Below are 14,082 nucleotides of genomic sequence, written 5' to 3'. Positions count from 1 at the left end.
CACCAAGAATATTCGCTTCCTTTCAGGAAAGCTGCTACTACTTTTCCGTGCCGGGAAGAAGAGGCTTTCCCACTCCGAAGTGTTAGCGGGTCGGGCATGAGCTTACAATCTGGCAGCCTGGTTTCTGCTGAAGTAGCCAAAAAATAGTTAATGTTTTTGGACATTCCACTGGGATGAATGAGGCAATTCATACCTCTGAGCTATTGTTGTAGGGTTTTGTTCTTTGTTTCCTATTGTAAAATGTCTGGAAACACAGGAAGATGACAGTTGTATTGGTTAATATTTTGAAGACTTTCTTCAAATTCTTGCAGGCTAGGAGCAATTTGAAAACAAAAGCCTAACTGCTTGCACGCAGCTCGGGACGAGGGTGTGGTATTAAATGAAGTTACGCAAATCATGCGTGATCCTGGACAGCGAGCCGAGCTATTGAAACGTTCAGTTACTGACCGAAAAAAAGAAACCACCTTTCCCTAAAACCGCTTTTCCTTTCGTGGTGTAGGGCTGGGAGATTTGGGGATGCCTGATGCCTTCTTCCCAAAGCACCCGCTGCGGCTCCGGGGGTAAACGCCTGGAGAGTCGGGTCTGGGTTTGCTCTGAGCCTGGGGAGGTGCGGCGGGGAGGGGGCAGCCCCTCAGAGCTGCCTCGCTGGCCTTTCCCCTGTTGTTTCCAGCTCCCCTTCATCACAACGAAAGCAAAACCTCTCCAGCTCTTGCTCCGCGGCTCCCGGCCCTGCTCGGAGCTCGGCAGGTGCCGGGGGGCTCGGGGAAGGGGGGGGGGGGACCGGGGGGGGGCTCCGCTCGCAGCCGGGCCGGAGGAGGGGATGGCCCCCCGGGTCTGGGGGCCCAGAAGATGCTCGGCTTCCTAATCTGCGCGGCCCAGCCCCGGCTGTTCTATCTTTAACACTTCCTGTTGGTTAGAGGAGCCGGCTTGCAAATGCTCGTGTTTCCTGGCTGGAGGCACGGCGGGCTCCCCGGCTGTCGTGACCGACCCTGCCCGGCCGCCTCACGCACCGTGCCGGCAGCGTGACGGCTCCCCGTATCGTGACGGCTCCCCCGTATATCGTGACAGCTCCCCCCCCCCCCCCCCCCACACACACATATCGTGACGGCTGCCCCCGGGGGCCGCTACCCGAGCTCTTCCCGGGGGGGGAGCCGGGGCGAAACCTCTCCCACGGCCGCATCCAGAGCGGGAGGCTGAGGGGAAGGAGTGAAAGGAAGAAAAACAGCCCCGCGATTTCCCGCACCCCCCCGGCCGGGGCCGTGCAGGTGGCGGGCACACAATAGCGACCCCGCCGCCCCCGGCCCCGCCGCCCCCTTCGCCGGCCGCCGGCAGGTGCGGCCGCTGCGGGCTCCGGCCCCGGGGTCCCCGCAGAAGGGATCGGGGCCCTTCCCGTTACGCCTCAGTCCCCGGTCCCGGCCCCCCCGTCCCTCATTTTCAGCGATTTCGTTGATTTTCCGCCGCCCGCCTCCCCCAGCGCACCGAGAGCCGCCCGTCCCCGACGGGGCGCGCTGCCGGTGCCGAGCCCCGCGCACCCCCAGGGCTCCTTTCCCCCTTCCCCGAGCCCTTCTCCTCCGGGCTTGGCACAACTCCCCGCCGCTCACATCCCAAATTTCCCAAGGCCGGGCTCCCCCCGGCTTCCCCGTCCCCTCCTCCCCAGCATTAAGAAGGAGCCGGCCCCAATTTTCGCGAAGACACCGAGGGGAGGAAGGTGGGGACGGGGCCACTGCTCTCCGAAACATCTCCTCTCCGCGTGCTTTATTTACCTCCTCTCGTCCCAGAGCAGCCCACACCCCTTCCCTCTCTCTCTCAGCATCTCCAACAATTTATTTTGGCTCATTAAATTTAATTAAGAACGGAGTAGGTGTTCCATATTTAATCAAAAAAAAAAATATGCAGGGGCATAATAACCTCCAAGAGGACTAAAATAAAGAATTGCTATTCAGATGCGGGCAGGCACAGTGCAATTTTTTATTACTCCTCTTTTTTTTTTTTTTTTTCCCAGTGTCTTTTTAAGAGCATCTAAGCACACACACATAAAAAGCTAGAAGGCATGCATTCCGGAGTTATTCCTATGCATATCCCTGCAATAATTTTCCGCTTTCCTTCGATAAAATTGCCAAATAATAATGAATCATTTCATAAATAATGGGTTTAGAAGCTTATCAGGGCAGGCGGGCCACTGCTGGGGTTTTATCTCTCTCGGCCACATTGCAGTAGTGTTCCGCTCTCCATACTAAATAGGAAACTGGACGTGATGTGGAATTAGAGCCTACCCAGCTGAAGCCACCCAACACTTACTACAAATATAGCCGCGACGCGTAGGCCACAAAATGGCTCCACTCACTTTTCCCAATGAAAAGCAAATGGTGAGTGGGGAGGGATCCGGCCCTACAGCGGGGCCGGGGCCGCTTGGGAAGGGTTGGGGTTTTGGGGGGGGGTTATTTTTTGGGGTGCTTGGGGGCTTCTGCGCTGTGCCAAGGACGGGCGAGGGGGGAGAAAAAAAAAAAAAAAGAAAAGCTCGGCTTTTCCGCGGTTGTGTGTAATTTTTTTTATCGTTTTGTTCTTCTTTGATGCGGGTGGGTGAGGAGAGCAGCACGCCGTCCCTGTGAAATTGGGGTGCCAGCCCCCCGCGCCCCCCCGGGTGCCGCAGCAGGGAGCGGGGGCTCCGCACCCCCCGGGCCCGCCGCCCCCGGCCTCTCGGGTGGGGCCCGGCCGACGGATGGGGCCTTTCCCCTTCTCCCCCCCAGCCCGTTCCCTTTTCCCCCTCCGTTTTGGGGTGATTTCCCCCAAAGGGCAGAGGGAGAGGTGCGTCGCGGGGCTGGAAATTTCCTGCCGATCCGCGGCTGGAAAACAAAAGGAGTTTGAAGAGCAGAAACGAGCGGGCGGGGAATTAATGCCCCCCCCCCGCCCGGCTCCATTTTCTCGATGCAATTCCACCCAAACGAACGCAAAACACTGGATTTTTTTTACCGTTATTTTTATTTTTTATTTATTTATTGCTTTTTTTCCGATTTCGTTGTTAACGAAAACGGGAGGAGAGGCCACCGGGCTGGTTTTATTTCGTTGCTTAACGAAAGGAAAAGCTCCCTGCTCGCCATCCCGGTGCCGGGGCGGGGGGGGGGAACGGCGCTCGCCTTCCTGTTGATCCGCAGCGGGGAACGGGGCCGGGCCGGGCGGGGAGCGCGGCCGCTCCCGGTCCCTATCCCGGTCCTTGTCCCCGTCCCGGTCCCTGTCCCCCCGCACCTGCCACCCGCCGCTCCTTGCGAGCCCACCGGCATAAAACCACCCCCGGCCCCCTTTGGGATTTCCTCCTGGGGAAAGCGGGCTCTTCGAAAACCCACCCAATTCATCCCAAATATCGTGCTTATTTTTCCTCCCTTTTTATATTACATGTATTTTATTTCTTTTTAATTTTATTTCTTATTTTTCCCCGCCGAGGCCGGGTGCGGGTGCCCGCCCGGGGGTGCCGTCCCCTCCCTGCACCCCTCTCCCCGCCGGGCTCCGGCGCTCCCCCGACCCCACGAGATCCACCCTCTCCTCTTTTTCTCCCCCCCCCCTTCCTTTCTCTTCCTCCCAGGATTTAGCAGTTTTATCCCGATGCGGGTGTCCTTCCTCTCTGTAAAGTCGTAAGTACCTTGAGGTGGGAGGAGTAAATTCAGCCTGACACCGAGAGCGCTTTTGTTGAAACAGGAGAGACTTGCGGTGTCCCTACTTAAATATGACACATGTGAGTAATCTCTTCCCATACAATATCGGAATAGGCAATTAGATTTTCTTTCGAGAGGGCTGGCGGGGAGGGGGCTGGAGGGAAGGCAGAAAGCTCGTGCTTTGCGTTGGTATTTATTTTTTTATTTTTTTGGAGATGGAGAGATAGGGAGGGGGAAAAAAAAAATAATGTTTTCTCTCTCAATTGGGGTTGAATCAGCCCAAAAGAAACGAAAAAATAATAATGCCCCACGCCAAAGCTGCAGGGAGGTCGGGGACGGGACGCGCGGTGCCGCAGCCCGGCGAAACCCGTTATTTATGGGGGAAAAAACCCAACGAGGAGGGTGTGTGGGGGGGAAGCAGCGCGGAACCGGTCGCGATATGGCTCCCCGCCCTCGGCTCGGGGTGCCCTGTCGCGACAGGAGTCGTTGGAGGGGCGGCAGCAGACAATGCCGGGGGGGGGGGGGGGGGGGAAGGCAGCGCCTCGCAGGGCGCCTGGCCCCTTCCTCCTTCCTGCCTCCCCGGCCAGGGGGGATTCGCTCCCCGCTGCCTGCCCTTAACCCGCTCCCCCCCAAATCGCCACGCCAGCTTTGTTTCCGTCTTCAAAATGAACGATTATTTAAAAAAAAAATAAAAAGAGACGGGGAAAAAAAATAAATAAATAAGGAGATGCCGCCGCGCAGGCCGGGCCGCGGTGTGTCCGGCCCTAGGGGCAGAGCCTGCGGGCAGAAATCCCCCCAAAAGGCAAAAATCCCCCCAAAATGGAGGGGCCGAGCCTCCCACCGCCCGGCTTGGCCGCGCAGCTCCCCAGCCCTGCGCCCCCCCCCCCGGGCGGGGCCCCCTCGGCGCGGGGCGGCGCGGATCTGCGAGGCGGGGGGGAGGGGGGCGACGGGACCCGATTATGGGGTTTTTGGGGGGCAAAGGGGGGGTCCTGGGGTGCGTGCGGGGCCGGGGCGCTCCGTGACGTCAGAGCCGTGCATCGCTGCGTGGGGCCGGGGCGCTCCGTGACGTCAGAGCACAGCATCCTTGCGCGCCGTCGGGGCGGGATTGGGGTACCCCCCCTTTTCCCCTTGCCCCCCCCTTTTTCCCCTGTCCTCCCCCCTTTTCCCTTCCCTTTTCCCCTTGTGCTCCCCTTTCCCCTTGCCCTCCTCCATTTTTCCCTTGACCCTCCTTTTTTTTCCCTTGACTCCCCCTTTCCCCTTGCCCCTCCTTTTTCCCCAAGTCCCCCCCTATTTTCCTTTACCCCCCCCCCCCCCCCGGGGCCGCTCTCACCGCCGCCTCTCCCCGCAGGACGATGGACAGGCCGCCCGCCCCGCCGCCCCCCAGTGACCCCCGCGATGCCCGCCCCCCCCGGCGGCACGACTCGGAAGCGGAGCCCACGAGCGAGCCCGACGGCAGCCGGGGGGGCATGGAGGCGCCGCCGGAGCCCCAGCTGCTGCTCAACGGGGCGGCCAAGGAGGCGGGCCGGCCCTCCCCCGGGCCCCCCGCCGCCGCCGCCGTGCCCGTCATCGAGCTGGTGCGCCGGGGGGGCTCCCTGGACATAAAAAGCCGGGAGGCGGCGGGGGAGGCGATGCAGAGAGCGCCGGGCTCCGAGCCGTGCCGAGCCGCCGAAGCCGCCTGCGAAGCCCGCATGGTGCAGCTGAGCCCCCCCGCGCTCCCGCTGCAGCCCCCCGGCAGGGCCATGCTCTACAACCTGGGGCAGCCGCTGGGAGCCATCGGCAGGTCCGTGCCCCCCCCCTGCTTGCACCCCTATTTCCCCTCCGGGGGGGTCCCACGCAGCGGTTCCCCGAGGGGAGCCCCCCCCCCCCCAGGGCCGTGGGGCTGGGGAGGGAGGGAGGGATGGAGAAAGGGAAGGGGGGGGGGGGGCTCGGCTTAGTCATCGCGGGTTTGCGTGTTGGTAACTTCGCAAGAAAGGGGGGAAAAAAAAATCTAAACGAAAAACTGTCGTTCCTAGAAAAGGAAAAAAAAAAAAATCCACGGCAGAAATACCGCAGGCAGAGCAGATATTCGGGGGGGGGGGAGGAAAGGGGTCTGCCGCTGCTTTCAAGAGCTGGGGTGCCCCCCGGGGATAAATGCGGGGCACAGAGACCTGTCCCAGGGGTAGGGGGTCACGGGGGAACCCCCTTTCCCCCCCCCGCCACCCGGCGACACGCGGGTGCGCCCCGACGGGGCGTACGGCCCCGGCTGCTGGGGGGCTCCGAGCAGCGAGCCCCCTGCCCGGCTGCGTGTCCCGGGGCCGTGCGGCTCCGTGCAGCCCCCTCCTGGCTCCTCACGCCCCGGGCTGGGCTTCGTGAGCCCCGGGCATCCCCCGGGGACAGGGAGCTGCTGGTTTTCTCCACCGCCTTCTCTGCCTCTCGTTTGCAGCGGGTTTTTCGGCGAGCCGGACTCCTTCTCCATGTACGGCAGCAACCGGGTGAAGAGGAGGCCCTCGCCCTACGAGATGGAGATCACCGACGGTGAGCACCGGGGGGGCCGCTCCTGGCTGGGGGGAGCAGCGGCTGGACGGGGGGGGGGACCCCGCAGGGTGCCCTCTGCCCCGGGTAAGGCTCCGCGCAGAGCCCGGGGCTGGCGACCCGGCAGCAGCGTGTGCCGCGGGGGTTTCATTCAGCAGAGAGGTCCAGCCTGTGGTTAATTACCCTGGTTAATTACCCCCCCTGCCCCGCAGGATCGCTTTGAGGCTCAATCCGAAGGGAGCCGCTGCGCTTGTCTTTGTGCGGGGGCTGGATCGGGCCATCGCAGTGCCGGGCTCTGCTCGCAAAGCCTTTCAGACACCAGCCTTCAAAAGGCAGAGCTCAGAGAGGTCTGAGCTGCCCCCAAACTGCCGGGGAGCAGAGGGGTAAGGGGCGCAGGGTCAGCACCGCATTTGTCCCGTAGCTGCCGGCACCGTGCTGCAGCCCGCTGCGGTCCCCTGCCCGGTCCTGCGTGGTCCCAAGGAGTGGGGATCCCCTTTGTGCTGGGGGGAAGGCAGCAGGGGAAAGGCAGGGCAGGATCTGGCCACCTGGGCTGGGCAGCCAGCGGGGCTTGCAGTAGCTCACGCGGAGCAGGAGGACACACGCACACAAGGATGCTTGCACAAACGGGCTGAGCGTGGGAGGCTGACACGTCCACCTGCCTGCGGGTCGCCTTCTCTCTAGCAAATGTAAATGCTGCGTGCCAGCAGCCAGACAACTCCCTGTCCTTCCCTCCAGCTCCCTGTTCCCTTCTTCCCAATCCAAAATTAGATGTATAATCCACACCGCTCTGAAATAACGCGGTGTGGAATGATGGGTTCGCTGCGTTATCTACATTCGTCACTGTTTCTGTCCCCTTTCCACTTTTCTCTTCCATCTGTTCAGCACATTCAGTCCGTCTGTCCAGGGGCAGGGGCTGTGTCCCCAGGTGGGCGCTCGGCCCCGCACCACAACCTCGTTTTGTCGGGGTTTGGGCAGAGGCTGAATGCTTGCGGTGAGGTCCCTCAAATCCTGGTGCCTGCTTCGCCCTTCGGTGCCGTTATTAAATTAGGTGTTAAGGGACTGCAGAGATGTTTGGTTGTAACCGAGTTGTGGGCTCTGTGCTCACCAGGTAACTCAGCTCTATAGTTTGGGCCCGATCCTGCAGGTTCTGGCTCGTTGATTTGCAGCGAGAAGGTTTTGGTGCTGAGCATGTGGGGAATGGGGACAGCAGTGTGCAATGACCATGCCACTCTTACAAAATAGATCTACGCAGAGGCATAAATGTAAAAAAAAACCTATCTGCAAGAATATTCTGTAGCTTTGGAAGCTCATCTTTCTGCTATTTTTTCTCAGATTTGTAATTGCAATTAAAAAAAGCATCGATCGATCAATCAATTGGAACAAAATCCAAGCAGAAATTCTCAGCCAACTGCTTGGATTAATTACGAGGCAAGCTCCTTTATGATAAATGAATCTCTTCCTTATTATTACAGCTATGAGGCATTTTAAATTTCTGCACTGCTTGACACGCTTTGACCAAAGTCTGGGCTCTTTTTAAAATACGTGTTTAATTCAGTTACTGGCCTTGATGTGGGATCAAAAATTGTGGTGGTGTTAGAATTTCTGTTAGAGTCTCGAGCTTGTTCTGAGTGCCCCCCGATGAAAATGAACAGGTCTTCTGCCTCACTTCAAAATTTTATGAACAGAAGCCTCTTAGCAGGCAGCTTTCAGTGAATGAGATGCAGGTTTGATGCCTGTGAAGACTGAGATTTTTAGAAAATTAACAATACCATATTTTTTTTTTCTTATATTCTATGTGCCTAAAAATATTTTAAGCTGCATCTCCTTCTAGATCCAAGGCTGTTTGCTTGGTTTTGTCTGGGAAGAGCGTTGAAGTGTAGGCGTTGTTGCGTCACGGTAGGAGATGGCAGCAAGTCGAGCTGGGTGCTGCAGGTGGTCAAGGTCCCCTCGCTCCCCACCACCTTCCCCATCACCCTGGGGCACAGAGGGCAAGAGACTTCTCCCTTCCCTGAGCTCTTGCATGTTAATTCATTTGAAAATCATTTATGTGCTGCTTGAGAGGGGAAAATTGGCTTTACTAAGGCATGAGACCAGGATCTGAGTGGCTGGAGACGAGTTTCTCCCTGCCGCCTGCCTCTGCAGTCTGTGGGGACTTCCCTGCTCCTCCTGAGCAGGCAGCAAGGAGAAGGGAGTCCTTTGGGTGCCTGCACGTTGGAGAAGCTGACAGATTTAGCCTCCTTGGATGAGTGTCCCCATGCAAACCCTATGGCCAGGAGCATTTCATGTGACCGGAGGGGAGCAGCTGGACAAATGTCTCAAAGGGCTACGGGGCAGAGACCTTAGGGCACGGCCATCGATGGGTTGTTTGCAAGCCTTTGCTTCATACTTTGCGATGATTTTCTTTGTCTGTCATGCTTCCTACTCCGACAGTGGCTTATGCCATGGTCTTTCTTCCATAGTTTGTAGAGATTGCTGTGTTCTTCCACTGTCAGCGTGCCCTGGAGGTGAGGATGGAGACGGATTATGGTTGTTTCTCCTTATATGTGCTAGTTTATGTGGACCCAAGGATCTGCAGTCCTGAGTTATGGCGTTGCTACTCCTGTAGCACCGTACTGTTGGGCTGATTTTTGCTTTGGGTTTCCCCTAGCGTGGAGGCAATGCCTAGGTCATGCCAGCAGGAATTACCCTGATGAGCTGAAAGGAGAATTGACGTTTTGTGCATCCATCCTGTGTTACACGTTCCCTCAGCAATATGGCAGTGAAATTCACATGTAACCGAGCCAAATGGAGACCCCTGGCAATCGAGGGTCCCTTCTCCAATTAGTGTCTGATAGGGAGCCCTCGCCCTGCGGTGCAGCTGTACAGAGACAGCAGGTGGTCCTCGGGTCAGCTGTAAAACTCTTCGTCTTCCACCTTTGCATCACCCTTGCAGCAAGGGCACTGCTTTCACTGTGTGACATTGGGTCGAATCCTGCCACCCCACTGCACGAACCAGCCGGAGGGCTGGTGGCATCTCCATGGTCTCTGCCAGCCCTGGGTCCTGGTGGCATCAGGGGCAGGAGGGGAATCTCTGGATCTTAGTCCCGTTAAAGCTTCTGCTCCTGCTGATCCCTCTGTCCCACCAGCATGTCCTTAAGAGACTTTTGAGATGGAAAATAAAACCATCTGGTGACTTAGCCTTTTAATAGGGCTTTTGTTGCTGAAATACCCTGAAAATACGCCAGCTTTCTGCGCAGGTCATGGCCTGAGCCTTTCTCCTTGGAGAGCTAAATTTAGGCTTCTCAGAAGGCATCTAAAAAGATGCGACTCAACTTTTCCCTTCCACTGGACTGAACAAAGTTATGGCTATTGTGCCTCCTCAGGTAGCTACCAGTTAGCTGGAAACTCCCACCTTGCTGCCTTGCTGATGTGACTAAAATAAATTGGTTAATTTGGGAAACAGCAACTTATTCACTGAAGTATTTAATGACTTGGTAAGGGTCAATCCTAATTCTGCACCGTTGCGATTGCAGGTCCTCACACGAAAGTGGTTCGCCGCATCTTTACCAACAGCAGGGAGAGGTGGAGACAGCAGAACGTGAACGGAGCCTTCGCCGAGCTTCGCAAGCTCATCCCCACTCACCCGCCCGACAAAAAACTGAGCAAGAACGAGATTCTGCGCCTGGCCATGAAATACATCAACTTCCTGGCCAAGCTGCTCAACGACCAGGAGGAAGAAGGAAACCAAAGGGGCAAAGGGAACAAAGACTCGGGGATAGTCCAGGAAGACCTCCTGCAGGATATGTTGTCTCCTAACTCCAGCTGTGGAAGTTCTTTAGATGGCGCGGCGAGCCCGGACAGCTTCACGGAAGAGCACGAGGCGCTGGACTCGAAGCACGCGCGGGGCCTGCACCACGCCATCCTCCCCGTAGAAGGCAACGCGCAGCGGTGATGACCCCCACGGCGCTCCCCGAGCGCGAAGGGGGAGGCGAGACCCGGGCGGGTGGGATTCGGGACGCTCTGCCCCGGGGCTCGGGCTCCCCGTCCTCCCGGCCCAGGACGGGGCGGGCGGCGTGTTGGCCGAGAGCAAGACCCAACGGGACGGACACTCGGCGTTTAGGTACGGGACCGTACGAAGAAGCAAAGCATTGAAGTCGTCTTCGTTGTACATATCGCTCGTGGCGTGACTCTGAGGAGGGGAGGGCGACGTGGCCAGTGCCTCTCCAGCACTTCGAGGGTTTTTCAGATCGCTTGATGGCCACTTAAGCAGTCACCCAGCTGGGACAGGAGACACCGAACTCCTCTTTCTCTCCAGCCGAGGCCACGGACGTGGCTCCGGAGGCCACAGGGAGCTGCGGGCACTGCCGCCTTTCCCCAGGAGCGCATGCGGCTTCTCGGAGCCGGGGCCACGGGGGCCTCTTGTCCGAGAGCTTTGACTGTACCTTTTTAAAGAGGTGAAAAATGCCCTCAGCAAAAGAACTATTAAAAGGATTGAGACTTTTTATTTTTCTCCTCTTCTTTTTATTTTTTTTTCTCTTCCTTTCCCTTCTGCCCAACTCTGGATTGTTTGGGGTGTTGTATTTATGACGTGGGATTACTTCTGTTTAATGCCGCCACGCAGTATCCACTGAACAAAAGGTACATAGGTGTTCCCTGCTCTCCACCGCCCTCCACGTCCCCGATCCCTGTGCTGGTAACGCAGCAGGCGAGGTCCCGAGGTGGTCTCCTTGAGCTTCCCTGGCGCTTTTTGTAGGGCAGAGCTCCTCTCGAGGAAGACGAATTTCAGGACTGGTAAGGAGAGAAAACATCCCATTGAACCAGGGACTTTTTTGAATTGAAAAAAGCCAAGGGAATCAACGATGCACCAGCAGCGTGCATGTACATAGGGTTGTAAAAGGGTTTTGGTGGTATGGTATGCTTTGAATTTTTTGGTTTTGTTGTGTGAAAGTGATGGTCGTGCGCCCGTGCCGGTGCCCACAGGCTGGGCGCAAGGAGGCATTAGGAGGCCCTTGCCTGGGTGAGGCTGTTAGGAGGCCGCAGCCTCCCCGAATTTCCTTGCATAGGGTGAGTGCTAACAGCACCGTTGGGGTTAGGCTACATCCCAAGAGCTTAGGTGGCTGCAGAACTGAGGGTCGTGATGGACCCGATCCTCTGATCCCTGCCCCGGGTGGGTACTTGGGAAGCAGAGGCCAGGCACCGGTGCTGCGGGGTGCCCCCCTCTCAGCCCAATCTCTCCCTGTGCTTCAAGGCTCAGAAATTGCCACGTTACAGTAAAACAAACACACACATCCTCTGTAAGGGAAACAGCCCTTTGAGCAGGGATGCTTTCCATCACACTAATTCCTTTTCAGAGGCGCTGAGGTACAAGGGAACACAGGATTTGTGCGTGTGCCTGCCAGCATGCTCACATCGTAGCCTGGTTGTTTCTATCCCTGCTTGTTTTTAGGGTTTCTTTGCAAATAATAAGCATCGGGCTGACTTTTCCTAGTGTGGGGCAAGCACGTTAGGTGTTCCCCACCAAGGGCTCCAAGCTCAAAAAGAGGTTTCCAGCATAGCCCCAAATCCTCAGAAACTGGCAGTTTCCCACCTCTTATACTGGGGGAAAAGGAGGAAAATGCCCTCCTGTGTCCAGACCACCCATCCCAAGGGGTGCTGGAGTGATGCTGAGCAGTTACCGGTGTCCCTGGTACTGGGGCAGGAGAGGAGGGCAGCGGGGATGGACAGGGGGCCCAGGGGCTGGCAAAGGTCCCCTGGGACACTGCCACCAGCACCGGCCCCCTGGGAAGGGAGAGGGATGCTGTCACACGGGTCAAGCAGTTGTTCTCAGTTTTCAGCCTTTAAAATAACCCTGGGTCTTACTTTTTCTTGAACTGTTACAAGAAAAATCACCGACGCACCAAAATTCTTCATTCCCCACAATTTTATTTTATTTTTTTTTCCCTTTTCGGTAGCCGAACAGTTGACAAAATGGTACAACCTCCTCGACACCCGCACGCACACCCACCCGCACGCACGCCTGCCTCCAGCCTCGTAGCAGGGCGCGCCGTAGTCCTCCCGGGGTATGTACAGTCGTACTTTAATTGTGATTTGAATGGTACATTTCCTCCACCCATCTCCCCTCCTGCCTGCTTCATGTCTTGGTGTGTGGAACATCGCCACGTTTCTGTTTGAGACGGCACTTTCGGTCAATGTCGTACCGTGTGATTGAATTCTCTCCTTACCATGATTTTTCTTCCAGCCCCGTCCCTCTCTCTGCCGCCCTCCCCTTGGGTTTCTGCATTTTTTCTGCAGAAACGAAGTGACCAGACCTGGTACCCTGATTCTCAACCCACTGTGGATGTGCTATTTAGAAAACACATTTGTTGTAATGTGTCTGTATATATAAATATATATATATAATGAATATATCGAGAATATTTCTAAATAAAGTTTTACAAAGCAGCCTCCACTCGCTCTCCTCTCTCCCCGCTCCTTGCTCTCACCCACCGGTATTTCAGCTCCGTGTGTTACAGGACAGCCCATGCCCGGCCACCAAAAGCCATCTGTGGCCAGCAAAGCCCTTGCAAAACAATTTACCCGTCCCAACAGGGCGGGAGGCCGGGGCGGGCGGCAGGAAGGAAGACGCGCTGTGGAGCAATCCCCTGCCACGGGCCGAGCGGGCACACTGGGACTGCTGCGAGTTATTTGCAGGTCCCCGAAAGTCCCCAGCTGGTGGCCTTGTCCCTCTTTTGGGGCTGGGGCTGCTGGGGGCAACGCTGATTTTTCAGCCCCCAGCAGTGTTTGGCCATGTCTTTAATAGGTGGTGACAGCAATTCCTCTTTTTCAAAGAAACAAACAAAAACAAAACAGAAAACAAGAAGTGCTTGTCACAGCCATGTGCAGAAATGCTAAAAAACTGGTGAGCTGGTGACATTAATCATATATATATATATAATATTTATAGGGCTACCTGGTGCATTGAAGATGCATGTGCAGCTGCAGCACGCCGTGACCAGCACAGCTCCTGTGACAAGGAGCAGGTGAACAAAATCAGTTCTGGTATTTCTTGGCTTTAATTTCCATGACTTCTGGAGTCACAAACTATTTCCATGTGCTCTTTTAGTGCATCCCTCACTTTTTCAAAGCATCCCCCGGAGCCAAGCTGCTACAAAGCCCGGCAGGCTCAGCACAGCCCCTTGGTGGGCACGGGGCCGGGCGTTGGGCTGCAGCAGGGTGTTTATCTGCTGTCGTCCCATCACCGCTGCACACATGCGTTAACCCCCGTCCCGAAAGGAGCCGATAGCCCTCACGCCGTTTATCTCTCCCTCCCACGTCCCAGCCTGCTCCCTCCCTCCTGCTGCCAGGACAGGTCTCCCTCCACCTCCGCCTTCTGCTTATTTTTTTAAATGAAAACAGCCCGCTGGGTCACGCAGCCCTCGCCGGCAGCACGCTGTTTAGCTCAGGATGCACACACTCAAGGTGAGGGTTTAAAACCACCCCTTGCACACATACATTTAATATAGGGCTCTACAAAAAGGGCTGGGGGGGGCCGATGCCGCCCACTCACCAACGTGTGTTGCTCCTGACGGATCCCCCTCTGAAAGCCGCTTTTGCTCCTGTCTTCTGATGGAAAATGTAACTCTTTTTCCATCAATCGGTAATTTTTGTTTTACAAAGGTGTTGCTTTGCAAGTGGTGATGAGCACTGCCCTGCCTCCAATATTTTCCAAAATGACCGGGGCCTCCCCACCTCCTGCGTGAGTTTGGTGTTGGAACCCCACTGTCCTTCTTGTTCAGATATAAGGAAGAAGAAAACAACCTGGTTTTATCCTTTTTTTTATTATTATTTGTTTGTTTGTTTGTTTGTTTAGGGCCAAGTCTTGCACAAAAATGATGTCTGCAGAGATGGGGGCGATTTTGTGGGTGACTTTGCCCCTGGCTGGCTGGGGCATGTGGACGAGCCTGGG

General features: G+C 56.7%; 1 protein-coding gene across 4 annotated transcripts; it reads left to right on the top strand.

The window, feature by feature from the left end:
* Positions 1–2,169: 2,169 nt before the first annotated feature.
* Positions 2,170–12,578, top strand: TAL1 (TAL bHLH transcription factor 1, erythroid differentiation factor). Of its 4 annotated transcripts, XR_014587244.1 has the most exons (7): positions 2,170–2,366; positions 3,578–3,727; positions 4,996–5,427; positions 6,070–6,161; positions 9,671–10,928; positions 12,089–12,196; positions 12,376–12,578. XR_014587244.1 is itself a non-coding variant. In XM_083845637.1 (5 exons), coding segments are annotated over exons 2-5 (945 nt in total). In that variant the 5' UTR covers positions 2,170–2,366; positions 3,578–3,725; the 3' UTR covers positions 10,090–12,578. The 4 variants fall into 4 exon arrangements, 2 of the variants coding, with proteins under 2 accessions (XP_083701763.1, XP_083701762.1); XM_083845637.1 differs by having other exon boundaries at positions 9,671–12,578; XR_014587245.1 differs by lacking the exon at positions 3,578–3,727 and having other exon boundaries at positions 2,226–2,366; positions 12,089–12,578.
* The last annotated feature ends 1,504 nt before the right edge of the window (positions 12,579–14,082 follow it).

This window comes from Anser anser, assembly GCF_964211835.1.
Source record: "Anser anser genome assembly, chromosome: 8".
NCBI lineage: Eukaryota > Metazoa > Chordata > Aves > Anseriformes > Anatidae > Anser > Anser anser.
The sequence above is the reverse complement of the archived record's forward strand: the minus strand, read 5'-3'. Positions and strand labels throughout refer to the sequence as shown.